The sequence below is a fragment of the Ranitomeya variabilis genome, chromosome 4 (assembly GCF_051348905.1).
Source record: "Ranitomeya variabilis isolate aRanVar5 chromosome 4, aRanVar5.hap1, whole genome shotgun sequence".
Lineage (NCBI taxonomy): Eukaryota > Metazoa > Chordata > Amphibia > Anura > Dendrobatidae > Ranitomeya > Ranitomeya variabilis.
This window is the reverse complement of record NC_135235.1, coordinates 544,915,273-544,940,371: the sequence shown is the minus strand read 5'-3', so window position 1 is coordinate 544,940,371 and position 25,099 is coordinate 544,915,273. Positions and strand designations below refer to the sequence as shown.

At 40.6% G+C, this 25,099-nt stretch overlaps 1 protein-coding gene across 1 annotated transcript; it reads left to right on the top strand.

The window, feature by feature from the left end:
* Positions 1-24,860, top strand: DLX4 (distal-less homeobox 4). The gene is made up of 3 exons (XM_077252560.1): positions 1-445; positions 23,459-23,652; positions 24,115-24,860. Exons 1-3 carry the CDS (start codon positions 121-123, stop codon positions 24,355-24,357), a joined length of 762 nt encoding a protein of 253 aa, XP_077108675.1. The 5' UTR covers positions 1-120; the 3' UTR covers positions 24,358-24,860.
* Positions 24,861-25,099: the final 239 nt, after the last annotated feature.

Sequence of the window (25,099 nt, the reverse complement as noted above, 5' to 3'; positions counted from 1 at the left end):
ATTGACAGGGAAGTAAAGCTTGATGACTGGAGAAGGTATGAGATGGAGGTTGATCATCCTGGGTCACCACCACCACATGGTTTGACATGAACCTGAACCGAGTGACCTCTTCTATCAGAAATGACCTCTATTACTGATACGTTCCTGGATCCATCAAAGTCAGCCTTTCTAGACTACGGCCATGGACCAACATCATCTCCTCAACCACAACTTTCTCCAATCTTGGCACATGGACATTACGCATCATTACACGGCTTCCACTCTACTGGACATGAGGGACTCTTCTCTTCAGGGGTGTCGGCCTATGGAGGAAGATCATTCCCTTACCCATACCCAACATCACCTGTACCTAATCCTCATGGGCATCATAATGGGAGCCCCTATCTTAGCTACCAGCACTACAGTGGCACAATTAGTCAAGGCGGAAGACTTCATGAAGACCCAGGTTGGTGGACACCATTTTATTAAAATACATCACACATTGGCAATAATATAGTATAAATTACAGCTAAATACAGAGTAACTAAGTGTACCCTATATACTCACATTACAATAACACATTATTCTAATTACTATGGGGTAATAATAACACATTATAAATTATTTGGTGAGATTTAATCTGATTTTTTTTTACTTTCTGTAAAACTATTTATGAATGGACTATAATTACAATGTCAGCTATTTGGTGTGAGTAAAGGACAAGGAGTTTTCTTATTGTAATGGCAAAGGGGGCATTTATTAAAACTTTTGCAAGGAGAACCCAAGTGTTAATTATACTTATAGCTGTTTTTTCATTACTGTATGGTACTGTTATGCATATACTTGTTCATTGTATAGCACTTTATTATGATTCTATGTGCTCACTTATTGAAGTTACCTTGGCACAGTAGAGCGATATTATATAGGGTACGGCTCCCATTTGAGTACTATTACTATTCACCATAGGAGACGAACAAAGTCCCCTCCAGAACATATGTCCTTTGCAGAGGTCTGCATAGATGTGACTTCTGCCTGCCATGTGTGCACTGTGTTGTGCAGTCCCTCAGACTATGCACGATTTGTAAATGTCTATACTGGCAGGACAGGACCTAAAAGTATTGCTGTGAGTTGTAGTCCTTAAGATCTTTAAATCGTACTTGAATTCAACTTATATGAAGAAATTTGGTTGTGCATAAAAATGAGTAAAGTATTGATACCGTACTCTCTGTGATGCAACATAGTAATAGCCTGTTTACACAGAGTGATTGCCAATAAATGTTCACTCAGTATGGCACAGAAAAATGGCAGCACTGTGGGTTATGCCCTGAAACAAATATGATGGCCTGGAGATTGTTAATATTGTTTTGTATGCAGAAGTGATTTACCAGGTGATAAATTCATGTTTATGTAATTTATGATGCTTATATGGGTTGATTTCCATTACTATTGCTTGTTATTTGTTACACTGGACCAATAATTATTCTGTGAACTTAAGTAATACCATATATGTCCTATCTATCATCTATCTATCTATCTATCTATCTATCTATCTATCTATCTATCTATTATCTATCATCTATATATCTATCTATCTATCTATCTATCTATCATCTATCATCTATCTATCTATTATCTATCTATCATCTATCTATCTATTATCTATCTATCTATCTATCTATCTATCTATCTATCTATCTATCTATCTATCTATCATCTATCTATCATCTATCTATCTATTTATCTATCTATTATCTATCTTTCTATCTATCTATCTATCTATCTATCTATCTATCTATCATTTATCTAACTATCTATTAATATATTATCTATCTATCTCATATCTATCTATCTATCATCTATCTTTCTATTCATTCTATCTATCTATCTATAAATCTATCTATCTATTAATCTATTATCTATCTATCCATTATCTATCTATCTATCTATCTATCTATCTATCTATCTATCTATCTATCTGTCTATTATCTATCATCTATCTATTATCTATCTATTATCTATCTATATATTCATCTATCTATCTATCTATATATCTATCTATCATCTATTTACTATCTATATATTATATAGCTGTATATTCATCTATCTATCTATCTATCTATCTATCTATCTATCTATCTATCTATCATCCATATATTATCTATCTATCTATCTATCTATCTAGCTATTATTTATAATCTATCTATTATCTATCTATCTATTATTTATTATCTATCTATCTATGATCTATCTGTTATCTATCATTTATCTATCTATCTATCTATCTATAATCTATCTATTATCTATCTACTGTATCTATCTATCTATCTATCTATCTATCTATCTATCTATCTATCTATCTATCTATCTATTCATTCTATCTATCTATTTAGCTATCTATCAATCTATTATCTATCCATCTATCTATCTATCTATCTATCTATCTATCTATCTCATATCTATCTATCTATCTATCTATCTATCTATCTATCTATCTATCTATCTATCTATCTATCTATCATATAGCTATCATCTATCTATCGTCTATATATCAATGTATTTATCATCTATCTATCTAGATAGCTAGCTCATTTCTATCTATCATCTATCTATTATCTACTGTATATATTCATTTATCTATCATCTATTTATTATCTGTCTATCTGTATATTCATCTATCTATTATCTATCTATCTATCCATCTATCTCTCTATCATCTATTTATCAATTATCTATCTATCTATCTATCTATCTATCTATCTATCTATCTATCTATCTATCTATCTATCTATCTATCTATTACACTGGTCAACAGCATTTTTGGTGCCAAAGATATTTCATCGAATTTAGGGTATTTTTGGGGTGCTGATTCTGAATATGTCATCAGTTTTGCCAGATTGGCTCAAGTTTTTGAGATTTTTGGTATCTTATTTATAGCACTTGTTGGTAAATGCGACGCATCATCTCATTAATTTCTTTGGATTAGTACTTGAACTGAGCAGTTCTCAATATAGTTTTGTGTTAATTAGTGTTCTAAAAGTTTGTTCATAGCTTGATTTTTGCACTAACTTTATGTTGTTGTCTGTTTTCCAGTGAAAAGCATGAACTCATCAAGAAGAAGTTGTCTTAACGATCCAGACTCATTCTGTTACATTTGTGGTGAATACACACTGCCAAAACATAGAAGAAACATAACAGACTTCGTAAAAAAAGTGTATTTTGCCTATTTTGGGGTTATACTTGGGGACCAAGACAAGTTTTGGGCACCACACATAGTGTGCAAAGCATGTATCGAATTATTACGAAAATGGAGCAAAGGACAAAGAAAAAGCTTCAAATTTGGTGTTCCAATGGTGTGGAGAGAGCCAAAAAATCATCATGATGACTGTTATTTATGGTAAACACAGGTACAGGCACATCTTCACAATGAGGGACAGGCCTTCTTGCAGATTCCATGTTACTCCCATTTTCGTTTCTTATGCTTATTGAATCCTTGCACTTGCACTGCACAGAAATAACAGTCATCATGATGATTTTTTGGCTCTCTCCACACCATTGGAACACCAAATTTGAAGCTTTTTCTTTGTCCTTTGCTCCATTTTCGTAATAATTCGATACATGCTTTGCACACTATGTGTGGTGCCCAAAACTTGTCTTGGTCCCCAAGCATAACCCCAAAATAGGCAAAATACACTTTTTTTACGAAGTCTGTTATGTTTCTTCTATGTTTTGGCAGTGTGTATTCACCACAAATGTAACAGAATGAGTCTGGATCGTTAAGACAACTTCTTCTTGATGAGTTCATGCTTTTCACTGGAAAACAGACAACAACATAAAGTTAGTGCAAAAATCAAGCTATGAACAAACTTTTAGAACACTAATTAACACAAAACTATATTGAGAACTGCTCAGTTCAAGTACTAATCCAAAGAAATTAATGAGATGATGCGTCGTATTTACCAACAAGTGCTATAAATAAGATACCAAAAATCTCAAAAACTTGAGCCAATCTGGCAAAACTGATAGCATATTCAGAATCAGCACCCCAAAAATACCCCAAATTCATTAAAATATTTTGGACACCAGAAAAAAAATTTTTTTTTGTTGACCTGTGTTATCTATCAATCTGTCTATTATCTATCTATTATCTATCTATATATTCATCTATCTAGCTATTATCTATCTATCTATATATCTATCTGTCATCTATTTACTATCTATATATTATCTATCTATCTGTATATTCATCTATCTATCTATCTGTCTCTCTATCTATCCATCTCTCTATCGATCTATTATCTATCTATCTATCTATCTATCTATCTATCTATCTATCTATCTATCATCTATCTATTACCCATCTATTATCATCTATCTATCTATCTATCTATCTATCTATCTATCTATCTATCTATCATCTATCTATAATCTATCTATTATCTATCTATCTAGCTATCTATCATCTATCTATCTATTATCTATATGTCCATTGTCTATCTATCTATCTATCTATCTATCTATCTATCTATCTATCTATCTATCTATCTATCTGTCTGTCTGTCTATATATCTACTGTTTATCCATGTAGCTTTATCTTTCCAGTCACAGTATAGTAATGACTTATCTTGACATTTCTTGCTCTGTCCTGTGCATGTTGCGTGGTTTAGCGCACTGACAGCTCACTGGATTTATGAGAATTTAATTTGCATTACAAAACACACTTCTTGGATAACGGGCAAAAGTATAATTAAGATGAGATTATGGAAATGTAGTACTAACTAGTCAGGAGTGTTTAGAGCTGGAATATTTTACACCTGGCACTTGTGTACATATATATGAATACACAAATATATTTTATATATTTATTATCTCTTATACAGTGTGCCCGTAAAGTCATGGTGCACTTTTGACCACTCACAGGATCTATTTATAGTTTACATTTTGGCGCCCTTTCTCTGGCCCAATTATATCAGACCTGTTCATGAGGAGAGATAACAGGAACCAATCAAACAACACAAACTCATTTAGCTGTTGTTGAGCCCCCAGTCAGATTAACCCCTGATAAACTGAACTCTGGTTAATACACTGCCAGGTGTCATGATTCTCAATGGCGAGAGAACATAGCCCAGCATATATGAGAACTAGCTCTTGGAAGATGGAAACTATACTGACCATGAACTAAACCTGCCGCACAACTAGAAGTGGCCGGGTAGCATGCCTACGTTTTTTATCCCTAGATGCCCAGCGCCAGCCGGAGAACTACCTAATCCTAGCAGAGGAAAAGACAGTCCTGGCTCACCTCTAGAGAAATTTTCCCAAAAGGCAGACAGAGGCCCCCACATATATTGGCGGTGATTTTAGATGAAATGACAAACGAAGTATGAAAATAGGTTTAGCAAAATCGAGGTCCGCTTACTAGATAGCATGAAGACAGAAAGGGCACTTTCATGGTCAGCAGAAAACCCTATCAAAACACCATCCAGAAATTACTTTAAGACTCTAGCATTAACTCATAACACCAGAGTGGCAATTTCCGCTCACAAGAGCTTTCCAGACACAGTAACGAAACAGCAGCTGTGAACAGGAACAAAATGCAAAAACACACAAGGACAAAAGTCCAACTTAGCTAGGAGTTGTCTAGTAGCAGGAACATGCACAGAAGGCTTCTGATTACATTGTTGACCGGCATGAAACTGACAGAGGAGCAAGGTTATATAGCGACTCCCACATCCTGATAGGAGCAGGTGAACAGAGGGGATGATGCACACAAGTACAATTCCACCAGTAGCCACCGGGGGAGCCCAGAATCCAATTTCACAACAGTACCCCCCCCCCTCAAGGAGGGGGCACCGAACCCTCACCAGAACCACCAGGGCGATCAGGATGAGCCCTATGAAAGGCACGGACAAGATCGGAGGCATGAACATCAGAGGCAGTGACCCAAGAATTATCCTCCTGACCGTATCCCTTCCATTTGACCAGATACTGGAGTTTCCGTCTGGAAACACGAGAGTCCAAGATCTTCTCCACAACGTACTCCAACTCACCCTCAACCAACACCGGAGCAGGAGGCTCAACGGAAGGCACAGCCGGTACCTCATACCTGCGCAACAATGACCGATGAAAAACATTATGAATCGAAAAGGATGCAGGGAGGTCCAAACGGAAGGACACAGGGTTAAGAATCTCCAATATCTTGTACGGGCCGATGAACCGAGGCTTAAACTTAGGAGAAGAAACCCTCATAGGGACAAAACGAGAAGACAACCACACCAAGTCCCCAACACAAAGCCGAGGACCAACACGACGACGGCGGTTGGCAAAAAGCTGAGTCTTCTCCTGGGACAACTTCAAATTGTCCACCACCTGCCCCCAAATCTGATGCAACCTCTCCACCACAGCATCCACTCCAGGACAATCCGAAGATTCCACTTGACCGGAGGAAAATCGAGGATGAAACCCCGAATTACAGAAAAACGGGGACACCAAGGTGGCAGAGCTGGCCCGATTATTGAGGGCGAACTCCGCCAAAGGCAAAAAAGCAACCCAATCATCCTGATCCGCAGACACAAAACACCTCAAATATGTCTCCAAGGTCTGATTAGTCCGCTCGGTCTGGCCATTAGTCTGAGGATGGAAAGCAGACGAAAAAGACAAATCTATGCCCATCCTAGCACAGAATGCCCGCCAAAATCTAGACACGAATTGGGTCCCTCTGTCAGAAACGATATTCTCCGGAATACCATGCAAACGAACAACATTTTGAAAAAACAGAGGAACCAACACCAACTCGGAAGAAGAAGGCAACTTAGGCAAGGGAACCAGATGGACCATCTTAGAGAAACGGTCACACACCACCCAGATGACAGACATCTTCTGAGAAACAGGCAGATCCGAAATAAAATCCATCGAGATGTGCGTCCAAGGCCTCTTCGGGATAGGCAAGGGTAACAACAATCCACTAGCCCGAGAACAACAAGGCTTGGCCCGAGCACAAACGTCACAAGACTGCACAAAGCCTCGCACATCTCGTGACAGGGAAGGCCACCAGAAGGACCTTGCCACCAAATCCCTGGTACCAAAGATTCTAGGATGACCTGCCAACGCAGAAGAATGAACCTCAGAGATGACTCTACTGGTCCAATCATCAGGAACAAACAGTCTACCAGGTGGGCAACAATCAGGTCTATCCGCCTGAAACTCCTGCAAGGCCCGCCGCAGGTCTGGAGAAACGGCAGACAATATCACTCCATCTTTAAGGATACCTGTGGGCTCAGAATTACCAGGGGAGTCAGGCTCAAAACTCCTAGAAAGGGCATCCGCCTTAACATTCTTAGAACCCGGTAGGTAAGACACCACAAAATTAAACCGAGAGAAAAACAACGACCAGCGCGCCTGTCTAGGATTCAGGCGCCTGGCAGACTCAAGGTAAATTAAATTTTTGTGGTCAGTCAATACCACCACCTGATGTCTGGCCCCCTCAAGCCAGTGACGCCACTCCTCAAAAGCCCACTTCATGGCCAAAAGCTCCCGATTCCCAATATCATAATTCCGCTCGGCGGGCGAAAATTTACGGGAAAAAAAGGCACAAGGTCTCATCACGGAGCAGTCGGAACTTCTCTGCGACAACACCGCCCCAGCTCCGATTTCAGAAGCGTCGACCTCAACCTGAAAAGGAAGAGCAACATCAGGCTGACGCAACACTGGGGCGGAAGAAAAGCGGCGCTTGAGCTCCCGAAAGGCCTCCACAGCATCAGGGGACCAATCAGCAACATCAGCACCCTTCTTAGTCAAATCAGTCAATGGTTTTACAACATCAGAAAAACCAGCAATAAATCGACGATAAAAGTTAGCAAAGCCCAAAAATTTCTGAAGACTCTTAAGAGAAGAGGGTTGCGTCCAATCACCAATAGCCTGAACCTTGACAGGATCCATCTCGATGGAAGAGGGGGAAAAAATGTATCCCAAGAAGGAAATCTTTTGAACCCCAAAAACACACTTAGAACCCTTCACACACAAGGAATTAGACCGCAAAACCTGAAAAACCCTCCTGACCTGCTGGACATGAGAGTCCCAGTCATCCGAAAAAATCAGAATATCATCCAGATACACAATCATAAATTTATCCAAATAATCGCGGAAAATGTCATGCATAAAGGACTGGAAGACTGAAGGGGCATTTGAAAGACCAAAAGGCATCACCAAATACTCAAAATGGCCCTCGGGCGTATTAAATGCGGTTTTCCACTCATCCCCCTGCTTGATTCGCACCAAATTATACGCCCCACGGAGATCAATCTTAGAGAACCACTTGGCCCCCTTTATACGAGCAAACAAATCAGTAAGCAGTGGTAACGGATATTGATATTTAACCGTGATTTTATTCAAAAGTCGATAATCAATACACGGCCTCAAAGAGCCGTCTTTCTTAGACACAAAGAAAAAACCGGCTCCTAAGGGAGATGACGAAGGACGAATATGTCCCTTTTCCAAGGACTCCTTTATATATTCTCGCATAGCCGCGTGTTCAGGCACAGACAGATTAAATAAACGACCCTTAGGGTATTTACTACCCGGGATCAAGTCTATGGCACAATCGCACTCCCGGTGCGGAGGTAGTGAACCAACCTTGGGTTCTTCAAAAACGTCACGAAAGTCAGACAAGAATTCAGGAATCTCAGAGGGAATAGATGATGAAATGGAAACCAAAGGTACGTCCCCATGAGTTCCTTTACATCCCCAGCTTAACACAGACATAGCTCTCCAGTCGAGGACTGGGTTATGAGATTGCAGCCTTGGCAATCCCAGCACCAAAACATCATGTAGATTATACAGCACCAGAAAGCGAATAACCTCCTGGTGATCCGGATTAACACGCATAGTCACTTGTGTCCAGTATTGTGGTTTATTACTAGCCAATGGGGTGGAGTCAATCCCTTTCAGAGGTATCGGAGCCTCCAATGGCTCCAAATCATACCCACAGCGTTTGGCAAAGGACCAATCCATAAGACTCAAAGCAGCGCCAGAGTCGACATAGGCGTCCGCGGTAATAGATGACAAAGAACAAATCAGGGTCACAGATAGAATAAACTTAGACTGTAAAGTGCTAATTGAAACAGACTTGTCAGGCTTCTTAGTACGCTTAAAGCATGCTGATATAACATGAGTTGAATCACCACAATAGAAGCACAACCCATTTTTTCGTCTAAAATTCTGCCGCTCGCTTCTGGACAGAATTCTATCACATTCCATATTTTCTGGCGTTTTCTCAGTAGACACCGCCAAATGGTGCACAGGTTTGCGCTCCCGCAGACGCCTATCTATCTGAATAGCCATCGTCATGGACTCATTCAGACTCGCAGGCACAGGGAACCCCACCATAACATCCTTAATGGCATCAGAGAGACCTTCTCTGAAAATCGCCGCCAGGGCGCACTCATTCCACTGAGTAAGCACAGACCATTTGCGGAATTTTTGGCAGTATATTTCAGCTTCATCTTGCCCCTGAGACAAGGACATCAAGGCCTTTTCCGCCTGAAGCTCTAAATGAGGTTCCTCATAAAGCAACCCCAAGGCCAGAAAAAACGCATCCACATTGAGCAACGCAGGATCCCCTGGTGCCAATGCAAAAGCCCAGTCCTGAGGGTCGCCCCGGAGCAAGGAAATTACAATCCTGACCTGCTGTGCAGGGTCTCCGGCAGAGCGAGACTTCAGGGACAAAAACAATTTGCAATTATTTTTAAAATTTTGAAAGTGAGATCTATTCCCCGAGAAGAATTCAGGCAAAGGAATTCTAGGCTCAGACATAGGTGCATGAACAACAAAATCTTGCAAATTTTGTACCTTTGTGGCGAGATTATTCAAACCTGTAGCTACACTCTGAAGATCCATTTGAAACAGGTGAACACAGAGCCATTCAAGGATTAGAAGGAGAGAAAGAGAGGAAGGCTGCAGTATAGGCAGACTAGCAAATGATTCAATTAAGAGCACACTCAGAACTAGAGGGAAAAAAAAAAAAAAAAAAAAAAAAATTGTAGCAGACTTCTTTTTTCTCTCCTTTCTCAGCCAGTAATTTAACCCTTTTTTTGGCCGGTCAAACTGTCATGATTCTCAATGGCGAGAGAACATAGCCCAGCATATATGAGAACTAGCTCTTGGAAGATGGAAACTATACTGACCATGAACTAAACCTGCCGCACAACTAGAAGTGGCCGGGTAGCATGCCTACGTTTTTTATCCCTAGATGCCCAGCGCCAGCCGGAGAACTACCTAATCCTAGCAGAGGAAAAGACAGTCCTGGCTCACCTCTAGAGAAATTTTCCCAAAAGGCAGACAGAGGCCCCCACATATATTGGCGGTGATTTTAGATGAAATGACAAACGAAGTATGAAAATAGGTTTAGCAAAATCGAGGTCCGCTTACTAGATAGCATGAAGACAGAAAGGGCACTTTCATGGTCAGCAGAAAACCCTATCAAAACACCATCCAGAAATTACTTTAAGACTCTAGCATTAACTCATAACACCAGAGTGGCAATTTCCGCTCACAAGAGCTTTCCAGACACAGTAACGAAACAGCAGCTGTGAACAGGAACAAAATGCAAAAACACACAAGGACAAAAGTCCAACTTAGCTAGGAGTTGTCTAGTAGCAGGAACATGCACAGAAGGCTTCTGATTACATTGTTGACCGGCATGAAACTGACAGAGGAGCAAGGTTATATAGCGACTCCCACATCCTGATAGGAGCAGGTGAACAGAGGGGATGATGCACACAAGTACAATTCCACAAGTGGCCACCGGGGGAGCCCAGAATCCAATTTCACAACAGCCAGGTTTGTGACATCATGCAACCACAAGCTTATGCCAGCTGTGTGGTTTTCCATGCCAGTGGAGATGTGGACGGTACAGAGGAAAGTTCAGTGTGTTCTGTGGGTCGTTAAATTCGAATCTGTGACTAAACTGCTACGTGAATATCGGCGCGTTTATAACGAAGCGCCACCACATAGGAATAACATTAATAGGTGGGATAAGCAGTTGAAGGAAACCGGCAGTTTGATGGAGAAACCCTGTTCTGGTAGGCCATCATCAAATTGCGGCTGTTGCACGCTATCAAACTAGACCTAAACGATTCGTGTTTGCTACAGATATGCTTCATGAGATCGACAATGATGCAAGATTTTTGAGGAAGATTGTGTTTTAACGATGAGGCGACCTTCCATAAAACAGAGAATCACAGACGTTATTCACTCTGTTACACCAGACGTCCTTACCCATGTGTGGCAAGAACTTCACTATCGTTTGGATGTGTGTAGGGCAACAAATGGAGCCCACATCGAACTGCACTGAATAGGTATGAAACTGGGAGAGTTTTTCTTTTATTTGGAGCAGATTTCACATTTCTATCGTTTTTTGTTGCTTTCCAGTGACTGCTCAAAAGTGCACCATGACGTTATGGACACACTGTATTTAAATCTATAAGTATATTATATGTGATATTGACTGTAAATAATAAGACTTTATTAGAAGCCACTAAGGAGTTTCATGACTATACAAGTCCTCACAATTCTGAGAAACTCCTTTTGAGAGCAAGTAGAGATCTATTCTTCCTTGATTGATCTATTATTTTCAAAAAAGAAGAGCTGCAGCAGCTGAGGTGTGCATTAAATATGACATTACAAATCAGTGCATAATATGAACTTTAGCTGCTGAGGAACCTCAGACGTTGGATGTGACAACACTTTTAGTAAAAACTTGAACTGTTGTGTATAGTCAAACTTTGCATAATTTTTTTTTATTACTTATTCCATTCACTATAGAGTGTGACTTAGGAGAGAGAATGTCACAAGACTCCAGTTACATAAAAATATGGAATAGGGAATAACAGCTGAAAGGTTATTATTTTTTATGCTAATGAAATAGCCTATAATTATTATGGTTTATATTTTAAAAATATTTATATATAGTAGTTTGTTTGCTATTTTCATTTTAGTTTTTATTGCTTGCTTTCTTTTTGCCTAATGGATTGATTGTGAATCGGCATTATGGCCTGGAGTATGCCTATCACATACTTGTGGTCACATGACTGCAGTTCCCGGCTGACACCGGAGAATCCTCACAATGAGCAAGATGTGAGGATTCACAAATCTGCAGTCACGTAGAGTCACTGCAGGCTTGTAGTTTAAGACGAGACAATGTCTTTAAGATGAAGATGGCTAAGAGTGGAAGGAGGTATCATAATTCTTGCACATCTTGACAGGTTTAACAAGAGCCTATCAATTCCCAAAGCTGTTGCTCAATATTCAGCGGATTGTGAAGTCTACTACCAAACACCATAAAAATAGGGTCAGTGTTTCATCACATAACTTTTCTGGTATTATCATTGATACACAATTTTAATAAGTATTCTTGCATTGCGTTTCAGATAAAGTGGTTCTCAACTATACCAGGTCATCAATATCAGATCTGTGGGGGTCCATCACCTAGCACCTCCCCGATCAACTGTTAATGGCTGCAGCGGTGGCTACATGAACACTGTGTATGGGTCAGAACACCATAGCTCCTTACACCGTATAGAGGCCACCACTAAGAACTACAGCTCAGCTCAGTCCTCAGTCACTTTTTACAATTCCTTGTGCTTGACTGGAGTGTAGCTATATGGGATGTAGAGGTAACAGACACACAAAAGCTCTAATATCTAAATGCTTCTCTATTATGTGTGAAGATAACAGGCTTATAAACAGCACATTACTGATGGGGGTTTTATGGGACCGCTGAATAGAGTGTGGTGGTCCCAGTGTACATTGTGTAGGTCGAACCTTGTATTTTCCTTTTTGGCTAGTGTGGAAGGACATACAATAGATAATCCTTAAAACAGTGGCTAAACTTTATTCTTCTTAAAGGCTTGATTCCTTCTTAAACATTGCAAAAATATTTACAGTTTCTTTCTTTCAATGTTCTTTTTATTGAAAGCATGTTTATACAATCAAAAACAATGAATAAACATTAATATAAGTCAATTTTAAAAGATAAAGTAAAATTCGAGAATATTACTTGTTTCTCATTCCTTGAGCACCATTTGTCCGGTATGTATATGCATACTTACATAATACCATATGATAATAATAAAATAAACTGCATTCTTGGCACAAGTTTTGATAGACAATTCTGGTTAAAAGAGAAATCAACCTATACATTAGAAGGAAGATGAGAGGAAAGAAAAGAGAGAGTGAAAGTTAGGGTCAAGAGAATAGGGATGGGGGGGTGGGGGTTGGCACCCTAAAGAGCGATCTGGCGCCCCCGCCAGACAAAATTAAAGATACAACAACAAAAATATCCGAGATCAGCCATTAATACTGCTCCCACCAGAGACACTTTCCACAGTAATACACATCATATATATGCCCACTTTCCACAGTAATACACATCATATATATGCCCTTCTAGGACTTAGTACCATTACACCTGAGGGTATCCCAGAACGATTTGCTGAGACAATGTCATACTGACAAATACCATAGTGGAAAGAGATAAATAGCGAAATACTGGTGAATCGAACTTGTCTGATCCAAATGTATCCCAACGCATTTCCCCGCAATTTTGCAATTTGGTGGGAGCAGTATTAATGGCTGATTACGGATGTTTTTGTTGTTGTATCTTTAATTTTGTCATACAATATTCCTGCTGAATTAGGTCTATTAAGTGTTTATATCCAAAAGACTCTCTTCATCCCTATTCTGTTTGCATATTGTTTTCCAACCTTGTGGCAAGGGTTGTGATAGGGAAGACAGGGATAGACTACGGTGAGCGGGGGGAGCCAGATCGCTCTTTAGGGTGCCAACCCCCACAGTAAGGGTATGTGTCCACGTTCAGGATTGCATCAGGCTTTGGTCAGGATTTTATGCAGGTAAAATCCTGACCAAAAATGCACCTGAGGTCACTGGCAGGTCACCTGCGGTGTTCCTGCGTGTTTTGCTCATTGTAGAAACATGCTGCGTTCTGAAAAAACGCACCGCATGTGTGTTTTTGCGGGAAAAACGCATGCGTTTTTTAATGCACAGTGGAGACGGGACTTCATTAAATCCCCTCCACTATGCTGTAACATCTGGACGCTGCGTTTTTTGACGCTGTGGCTCAGCGCTGCGTCAAAAACGCAGCGTTTCCTGAACGTGGACACAAATCCTCAGGTAGGCAATCAGTTAGGCAGATTGCAGGGATTTTGTAGGCAAATTTTGGTCGTTTATTGATGGTATTTAACCTGTTTAGTCACACTGAGTGGGTGATCTTTTTAAATATAATTTAATTCCTTATTACATCAATTTTTTGTTTTTGAGTTCCTACTTCCTCCTCCTCTTACAGGCAACCCTGTATGAACATGACAGTCACAGAGGCCATCTCCCTCTCTTACTATGCTTGAGGCGACATACTGTATAGTGTGACATGTCCATCCCTCACTTACAAGTCATAGGTTTTGTATCAGACGTAAAGCTCCGCCTGCTGCTCATGCCCTCTGCGACTGACCCTAGGTAGCGGGAAGCTGGCCAAAAAGCAACTTTAGCCATATTTATCGTGCATAACTGAGCTATCCAACAAGCACACTTCTCTGACCAGTGACTCTCAATAGACAGCTTAACCTCCAAAACTTGCATAAGCTAAGGGTTTGTCTCCTCCAAATATAGGGCACAGTGCTTTATTAATACAGGAAAATACATCAAATATGCATTAAAAACAGAACAACTACACCTTCACTAGAACAAGAAGAAATAATAAATGAACCAAATGTGCTGTAGAAATAAGTAAAGAAAAAAAGCATACTGTGCAGACATATCAATAAGTCACAGTACTGCAAAAGTGCAATTCACCAATAACATGTACATGAGAGCAGTTGGGAGTAACAACAGAAAGAGCTGTCTAAATGAATGTTGAATAAAGAGCATAATGGCTGATAAAAATAAAAGTAAAAAGTAAGCAGGACATGTACCCAAATAAAGAAAGCCAGTTGGATTACAGAGCTTTATCCATTGCACGTTTCGCCAGTGGCTTCATCTGGCTTCTTCACCCTGGATGAAGCTGCTGGGAGTGTGGCTTAATATGGGAATTATCTACAGGGTGGGCCATGTATATATATCTGCACAGGGCCTAGAAGGACTTTATTTTTATATAGCGTGTATACCGTAATTGTGGGAATGTCAGAAGTGGAGGTTGTGCTACAGGAGTGCCACAAGGTGGAAACATCTGCTGTAAAGAATATCAGCCTCTTATTAGTATGCAGTTCAGATGTATATTCTATGCGGAATGTGCTATTTAAAAAGTAGAAAAGCCATAAACAGGGTTTTCCCAACTTATCAGTAATATAAGATTTATTACTAAAATTATCAAATTTCCAGCTTCCCACTACCAATTGTGAACTGTAGCAAGCTGTTGAAAAAAAAAAATATTGGCCACAACCAAACGGGTCACGCCAAGATCCGAGAATGCCATTGAGTGACCTTGAGTGTTCCTGAGCCTTGATGAAAAATCTATCATCACCCCAACTATGATATTGGTAGTATTGGTATCTTAGTGGTAGAGAGCCAATAGGCCCCTACATAGCACTATGGCCTAGGTGGGCTGCTACCACCGCATGTCTTACAGCTACACCTGTGCTCAGGTGGCAGGTATATGTTCTTGATCACTGGACGCATCACCTACGATAGGTCACGTCTCCGTCCAACAGTAACTGCTACCTTGAACAATGCAGAATTTCTACATTCCTGCTCCCTTCTACTGTCGTGGCCTTTATGACCTGGACTTCTACAGACTTCTTCATAGCTCCTTTTTACTGTAGCCATAAATCAAGTTACCCTGCACTGGAGACATTATAGGTCAGACAAACAAATCTATCAATGCTCCACCTCACAATACTGGCAACAGCATAGGACTAGGACTAGGTATTTTGGTGCCCTAGGCAGATGAGATGATGTGCACTCCCCATCTTCAGAAGAAAAAGTGGCGCATATAATGCACTGAACAAAATGCTTCCCTTCAACATCCACCTTTTCACTCACAATATGAGCCAATTCGTTACACCCCAAAATATATTCATACAACAGTCCAGGCCCAAATACAAATGACAGAGGAGTCACTTGTCGTATGTGGTAATTAGGGACTAAACCATATACAATATTTGGTAGTACACTTTATATAATAAAGGAGAACACTGCTTATAATATTAAGGAACTACAATGTATATCATATATAAAATATTATAAAGGGCTGACTCTTTATGTAATAAGGGGTGTAGGGGTAGGAAGGAAAACATCCAAGTGATCGCCAAAATCCAGGTTTACACAGACGTGTATATACCTGCCAAATAAGACTGAACCAAGCAAAACTATATCTCCCAGTATAACCTCTGCAGATGTAAGGCTATGCTGGGCGTTGTATCAAAAACAAGAATGTTATCACTCATCATCACTTTTCAGACCTTACATTGAGCAGAGGCAGAACTTTACAGGTAACTCTAGTGTCACTCTATTTCTGTTCTCCACCCGCTCCTGACCCTCATAATTACTTCTGCCAGCCACAACTAGTTTCTGCAAAGTTTACTGCCCAAATGCCTTTGGTTTGTCACCATTACAGCTGATCCGCATACCACTCTCCTTAAAATAATATTGTCACATATTGTCACATACGGTATGTTCCTTTGAATACACAAATACCCCTCAAGCTTGAACCACAATGCACCCCCAAGGTAAATGATATGCCCCATAAATATACATAATTAACTAATGTGCCCCTGAATATAAAATTAGCAACTGTTACTCCAACCTCAAATTAGCAACTGTACCCCGAGTACGAGTTGATGCGAATCATTTTGCAAGACCTGGTTCATCAAGCATGCCAGTGATCTATGGCCATTGGATGGGAGACCTGAAAACCACCTCCTTCCTCCCAGCATCCATGGTTCTTCTTTTGATTAGATGCCAGAGCGTGATGTCATCGTTGTGGTGTGATGAATATGTTGTGATTCGCCAGGCCAGCTAATCAGAAGAGGAGCCTTGGATGCCATCAGGTAGGAGGTGGTTCTCAGGGTTCCCGTCCAGCGACCACAGATTACCATCATAGCTATGGGCTGGGTACTGTAAATCAACTCTACATACATTTCTTCTGATGATCCCGCAAGGCCCTGTCTACTAGCAGCCTTGGCATCTACTGGACCAGGGTTTTTCTGATTGATACAAGTGGGACAATTACTTCATCAAGCCGCCTTTATTGTAAAGAAGGTGCTGAGATGTGAGTACTGACCTTTCAAGGACCTGCCAATATCTCAGTGCTGCGTACCGCAAAATTAATGATTTTTTTTCAAGCTGCCTTCAACCCCCAGTGGGGGTAACGCCATAGGTGGTTGCCTACCTCTGCATACTGTGGAGCAGCATAATCATATATTGGATAATAATGTATAATAATGATCACATGGTCATCACATCATCACATAGTAATCCTCTGCTTGCATCTTCCTGGCTCTGGGACAGTTGATAGCAGCTCACTAAGATCTTTGGGTCTTTCCCACACATGGGTTAAGTATTTAGGCATTTATTGCAATGAATTTCAAAAGGAATATGTCACCAGGTTGATGCTATGTAGTTTGAGAGCTTTCTGGCAATATATAGTGTGTAAAGCGGCCAATCAGTGGTGTGGGCGGAGTTATACAGAGCTCAGCATTCCGAGATCTGCTAGATCTGAAGCAGAGAAAAACTGTCACAACTTCTTCACCCAGTAAACTAAGTGATGCATCACTGGAATCAGGTTATTTGTCCTTACATCATGTTGCTGCGAGATTACATCGCACAAACCTGCTGACTGATTCCCTGTAAGAACATATAAGGGCCAAGAGGAAGGTATAATTAACAAGTGCTGAGGTGAATTTGTAATATTTATATATTAGAAGGTGTCACACAGTCATGCCATCAATGCAATTATTAAAGCAAACCTGTCAGGTCCCCCATGCCATCCCTCCAAGAATTGCAAGGAGCTAGCAATGAGGCTGCCTCTTGCAAATCATGTAATCAGGCCCACAGAGGCGTGAAAATATTCAAAGATGGCCCTCTAGTCTGGGGAATCTAATGTCCCATCCACTAGTCAAAGGCTTAATTAGCATAAGAAAAACAGAGATTATAAATTCTCTTTTTAAATATGGATTTAATTGAATGCCATTATACAGTGCTGGTTAGGTAGGGATTTTAGTAATACATACAAGTGCTTCTAACAAAATTAGAATATCATCAAAAAGTTCATTTATTTCAGTTCTTCAATACAAAAAGTAAAACTCATATATTATATAGAGTCATTACAAACAGAGTGATCTATTTCAAGGGTTTATTTCTGTTAATGTTGATGATTATGGCTTACAGCCAATGAAAACCCAAAAGCCACTATCTCAGTAAATTAGAATAATTAACAAAAACACCTGCAAAACTTCCTAAGCATTTAAAAAGGTCCCTTAGGCTACTTTCACACTAGCGTCGTACGACGTACGTCGCAATGCGACATGCTGACGTATCGACGCATACTGTGAAAAAAAAAACACAACGGGGGCAGCGGATGCAGTTATACAACGCATCCGCTGCCCCATTGTGAGTTCCGGGGAGGCGGAATTCCGGCCGCGCATGCGCGGTCGGAAATGGCGGACACGACTCCCAAAAAAACGTGTGCCGACGGTCCGCCACAACACGACGCATCCGTCGCATGATGGATGCAACGTGTGGCAATCTGTCGCAATGCGTCGCTAATGCAAGTGTATGGAGAAAAAACGCATCCTGCAGGCAATTTTGCAGGATGCGTTTTTTCTCCAAAACGACGCATTGCGACGTGCGTCGTATGACGCTAGTGTGAAAGCACCCAAAATCTGTTCAGCATGCTCCACAAACATGGGGAAGACTGCTAAGTAGACAGATGTTCAGAAGGCAGTCATTGACACACTCCACAAGGAGGGTAAGCCACAGAAGGTCATTGCTAAAGAAGCTGGCTGTTCACAGAGTGCTGAATCCAAGCATATTAATGGAAAGTTGAGAGGAAGAAAAAAGTGTGGTAGAAAAAGGTGCACAAGCAACCGGGATAACCGCAGCCTTGCAAGGATTGTTAAGAAAAGGCCATTCAAAAATTTTGGGGAGATTCACAAGGGGTGAACTGCTGTTGGAGTAATTGCTTCAAGAGTCACCACACACCGACATATCCAGGACATGGGCTACAAGTGTCAGATTCCTTGTGTCTGGCCACTCATGACCAATAAACAACACCAGAAGCGTCTTACCTGGGCCAAGGAGAAAAAGAACTGGAGTGTTGCTCATTTGTCCAAGGTGCTGTTTTCAGCTGAAAGTACATTTTGCATTTCATTTGGAAATCAAGGTCCCAGAGTCTGGAGGAAGAGTGGAGGGGCCACAATCCAAGCTGCTTGAGGTCTTGTGTGAAGTTTCCACAATCAGTGATGGTTTGGGGAGCCATGTGATCTGCTGGTTTCGGTCTACTGTGTTTTATCAAGACCAAAGTGAGCACAGCCGTCTACCAGGACATTTTAGAGCACTTCATGCTTCCCTCTGCCAACAAGCTTTTTGGAGATGGAAATTTCATTCTCTAGCAGGACGTGGCACCTGTCCACACTGTAAAAAGTACCAATACCTGGTTTAAAGACAACAGTATCACTGTGCTTAATTGACCAGCAAATGCACCTGACCTTAACCCCATAGAGAATCTATGGGGTATTGTCAAGAGGAAGATGAGAGACACCAGACCCAACAATGCAGATGAGATGAAGGCTGCTATCAAAGAAACCTGGGATTCCATAACACCTCAGCAGTGCCACAGGCTGATTGCTTCCATGCCATGCCGCATTGATGTAGTAATTGATGCAAAAGGAGCCCGGACCAAGTAGTGAGTGCATTTACTGAACATACATTTCAGTAGGCCAACATTCCGGATTTTAAAATAATGTTTCAAGCTGGTGTTATAAAGTATTGTAATATACTGAGATAATGACTTTTGGGTTTCATTGGCTGTAAGCCATAATCATCAACATTAACAGAAATAAATTTGAAATAGATCACTCTGTTTGTAATGATTTCATATAATATATGAGTTTCAAATGTTCTATTGAAGAACTGAAATAAATTAACTGTTTGATGATATTCTAATTTAGTGAAAAACACTTGTATGTGAATGCTGCTGGGTTGGAGGGCATGTGGGACCTAACAGGTTCCCTTTAAAGTAATGTAGAAGCTAACCCTTTACAGTATTACGAGGAATACTATTATAAATGGCTGTATATTTCTAACTTAAGTGTTGCAGCACGGTGGCTCAGTGGATAACATTGCAGTGCTGGAGTCCTGGGTTCAAATCCCATCAAGGACAACATCTGCAAGGAGTTTGTATGTTCTCCCTGTGTTTGCGTGGGTTCCCTCTGGGTTCTCCGGTTTCCTCCCACATTCCAAAGACATACTGATAGGGAATTTAGATTGTGAGCCCCATCGGGGACAGTGATGATAATGTGCGCAAAACTGTAAAGTGCTGCGGACTATGTTAGCGCTATATAAAAATAAAGATTATTATTGCTTGAGGCCTAAGCTGCATCTTTTCTTTCAAATATTTACAAAACTTGCAGTACCATTTTTCACCACTGTGGATGGAAAACACTTTCTGTAGAATTCAATGCAACAGCACCCTCCCAGCCTAGCAAACTTTTTCAGTGCTCTGTTAATAGGCATAGTCACATTTGTAATGAAAATAATTGAAGAGGCTTTGCAATTAGTGCTAAATCCTGTAAATTTTCTGATTCAAGTGAAGAAATATTCATCTTTAATTTTATCCCTAGGTAGATATTTTATTAAAAAAAATATTATATGATTATAAATAGTAATTACCCTATATACTCGAGTATATGCTGACCCTAGTATAAGCCGAGACCCCTAATTTTGCCACAAAAAACTGGGAAAACGTATTGACTCGAGTAAAAGCCTAGGGTGGGAAATGCAGCAGCTACTGGTAAATTTCAAAAATAAAAATAGATACCAATAAAAGTAAATTTGATTGAGACATCAGTGTTTTTTAATATCCATATTGAATCAGCAGCCCCATATAATGCTCCATACAGTTCATGACGGGCCCCATAGGATGCTCCATACAAAATACGCCACATATAATGCTCCATAAAGTACATGATGGGCCCCATAAAATGCTCCATATTAAAATATGCCCCATATAATGCTGCACAAAAGGTTAATGCTGGCCCCTTAAGATGCTCCATAGAATATTATGCCCCATATAATGCTGCACAACGGTTGGTAGCCCCATAAGATGCTCCATAGATTATGCCCCATATGCTGCTGCACAAAGGTTGATGGCCTCATAAGATGCTCCATAAATTATGCCCCATATAATGCTGCACAAAGGTTGATGGCCCCATAAGATGCTCCATAGATTATGCCCCATATAATGCTGCACAAAGGTTGATGGCCCCATAAGATGCTTTATAGATTATGCCCCATATGCTGCTGCACAAAGGTGGATGGCCCCTTAAGAAGCTACATAGATTATGCGTCATATGCTGCTGCACAAAGGTTGATGGCCCGATAAGATGCTTCATAGATTATGCCCCATATGCTGCTGCTGCTGCGATGAAAAAAAAATCACATACTCACCTCTCGTCGCTCAGGCCCCAGCACTTGCGATATTCACCTGTCCCCGTTCCACCATCGTGCGCTGCTCCATCTTCTGGCTCTCTGTCTGTTCAGGCAGAGGGCGTGCACTAAACACGTCATCGTGCCCTCTGACCTGAAAATCACAGCCAGAGGACGCGGAGACAGAGCCCAGCGGTGGAACGGGGACAGGTGAATATCGCAATGCTCACCCTCCCCGCTATACTCCCTCTCGGCTTATACTTGAGTCATTCCCAGGGGGTCGGCGGGGGAGTGGCGGCTGTCACATCATACACACCTGCTCCCGGCGCGGTCCCTGCTTCTCCGTCATCTTGGGCCGGCAGCTTGTTCCTGTGTTCAGCGGTCACTGGTACAGCTCATTAAGGTAATGAATATGCGCTCCACCCCTATGGGAGTGGAGTCATGTCCATATTCATTACTTTAATGAGCGGTACCATGTGACCGCTCAACACAGGAAGAGCTGCCAGCGCCTGGAGACCATTGCATCGCATCAGAGAAGCAGGGACCGCGCTGGGAGCAGGTGTGTATGATGTGACAGCTGCCGCTCCCCCTCCCCCGCCGACCCCCTGGGAATGACTCAAGTATAAGCCGAGAGGGACACTTTCAGCCTAAAAAAATGGCTGAAAATCTCGGCTTACACTCGAGTGTATACGGTAATCAGAATCAGTTACAGGATTGTCATTCAAAGCAATCACTATTTGTTTTACCTTACAATTACAATCTTTTCATTGTACAGTAAATTCCATGACCCGCTGAAATAATATTGATACTACATTTTATGTGAGTTATAATTACAGGTTATCAGAAGAAATACATCCGTCATTACAGAAACTCTTAATTTTATGACATTAATTATGGTAGACATTGTCAGATGAGCCAAGAAATCTCATAACAACTTATCTCATCACTACTACCCAATTTTTCTGCTGAATTTTAGTGTTTCAGCTTCAGAAATCTCTATCAGGGATCATCAGCTGTTGTTATAAGTGGGAGATCTAGCTAGGCATAAATTCTCCTTCTGTAGCCACTAAAAGAATGACCATGCATGTACATGAATGGACCAGGTATAAGAAGCTGTGTTTTGGTTCCCAGAGGGTGTGTTATTCCCATGTTTAGAATTTGCAGACAGGGTCCCAGATCCCCACCGATCACGAGAATCTGAATGGAGTGATGGGTGGACATGTGCATCGCTATGCCATTCAGTCTTTATAGGATTGGTGGAGATAGACCCACAGGCAATGAATGAAGAGTTGGTGCTCATGTCTCGCAAACACTCCATTTAGATGTGATCCCAGTTCTCAGGGGTCCCAGCTGTTGGACCCTCCAATCAGTAATCTATTTACAACTTCTAAAGATGGATATAAACATTTAAAGCTTCGGTGACCAGATAGAGAGGCAATGCTCCACCCCTCATCCACATAGACCAGTCTCAGATGTTTATTGAGAACTCCATTTTTTTAAATTACTTTGGTTTTGGATTACTTCTCATGTATGAATAGCTATAGTCATTGCCAGTCAGGCTGGGGGTAATTGTATCTGTTATTTCACTCTCCATTCTGTGGAAAGGCACCTTTCTTTAGTATTAAAGCCTGAGGTCATGACTGATCCCATCTTGGTCGATTTTCAATATGTCCTCAGATTCAACTTCACTGTCCGTATTTTGATCTTAAGTTACTATTTCTTTCCTTGTGCTTTTAAGAATAAGATCCATCAATTTGAAAATGTTCTCCTTTTTGACTAAGCACAAATCATATTACTTGTATATAATTTTATCTTCTGTCAATTGTTTTCTCAGAGCTGGAGAAATCAACGGTCATAGAAAATGGAGAAATCCGGATCAATGGAAAAGGGAAGAAAATTAGAAAACCTCGCACAATATATTCCAGTTTACAACTACAGGCATTAAATCAGAGGTTTCAACAAACTCAGTATTTGGCGCTACCAGAGAGGGCAGAGCTGGCGGCACAGCTTGGCCTAACACAGACACAGGTGAGGAACAAAGGTTTCTAGGTAATATTTAAAGGTGTCTAAAAACAATGAAAGATCCAGTGGTTGTTAGAATTAGAGATGGTGACAGGGCTGCAGAGGTGTTAGACTAAGGACCCACCAGTGGAGGTGATTCTGAGGTCCTCTGCATGTGTTAAGAACATGTGTCCGCTTTTAGTTGCATTGCAATCTACGTTGTGGTAGACAAGAAATATCAGTAGGGTCATGTAGATTGTTAATCATCTCAGTTGCTTCTACTCAAAATATAACTCGGGACATGAAGTTGCAGCCATGGATAGCCATTTTTAAAATGAGCACTTCTGATATATCTTTAGAAGTGTGGTCTGATTTTCTTAATCTATAATTGGACAGTTCTAGAGTCACATGCAGACTCCTATCGCCTATTATGACGATGCTCCAAATGTTTTATGTCAAGTGATGTTTATCTGTCTTTCTTTATTATAGGTGAAAATATGGTTTCAGAATAAGAGGTCCAAGTACAAGAAGATCATAAAACAAGGTTCTAGTATTCAGGATGGAGACCAAGCGCTCACCTCATCTTCACTTTCTCCTTCTTCTCCCAATGTTCCCCCGAGTTGGGACTTTTCTTCAACTACAAAGACTACCCCAATTCCTTCCTCTTACTTGAATAGTTATAATCCCTGGTATCAGGCTCCAGATACTTTTTCAAGACCCCCAATGATGTAATGGGACCTCATGAAGATTTGTAATATGGTCTGACTGTCATGTCAGATGATACCAGTCAATATGGGTCATAGGAAGAAGGGGGATATTACAAGTTCTCTTGAACGTGCTCTCTTCTCTAATAATGACTGCTGTGGACCCATCCATTGTCTGGAGAAGGCGCTAAAATGCCTTGATACACATGTGATGTGAGGAAAGTAGATGAATCAATGTTAAATTAACATTTATTTACTCTATGAAATACAGCAAATATATCAAAGAGACAATTTATGTGGCTACTCTCGGTCACCTAATGAGTGGACGCACATAACAGGTTGGCCATTTTTATGGATCACGAGACTTTTCACAGGGATTTGGACTCCACAAATAATACAATGTTATCAAAAAAAGTGAAAATCAATCCTGAAAATGTGTAGGAAATACGTAAACATTTTGACCCAATTGATTAGCAAGCAAAACCTGAAACGTCTAATTTGAATCTTCTAATAAATTCAAAATTTACTAGCAGAGCCTACAAGACCTAAATCCTTATCGCATTTTAACAAGATGTGGAGTGTTGGAGAGGATATCATATTAGCTCAAATGTGTGGTGTGCAGCTAGTATAAACATTCTATCATTGTGATCAAAAATAGGAAAAATGAAAGTGGCACTCACCACCAGAGCTTAGCTTCTTTATTTTTCCAAGAATTCAAATAAAATTTATCAGGTTGATGAAGCACAAGAGAGAGTGCAAAAAGGCCATGT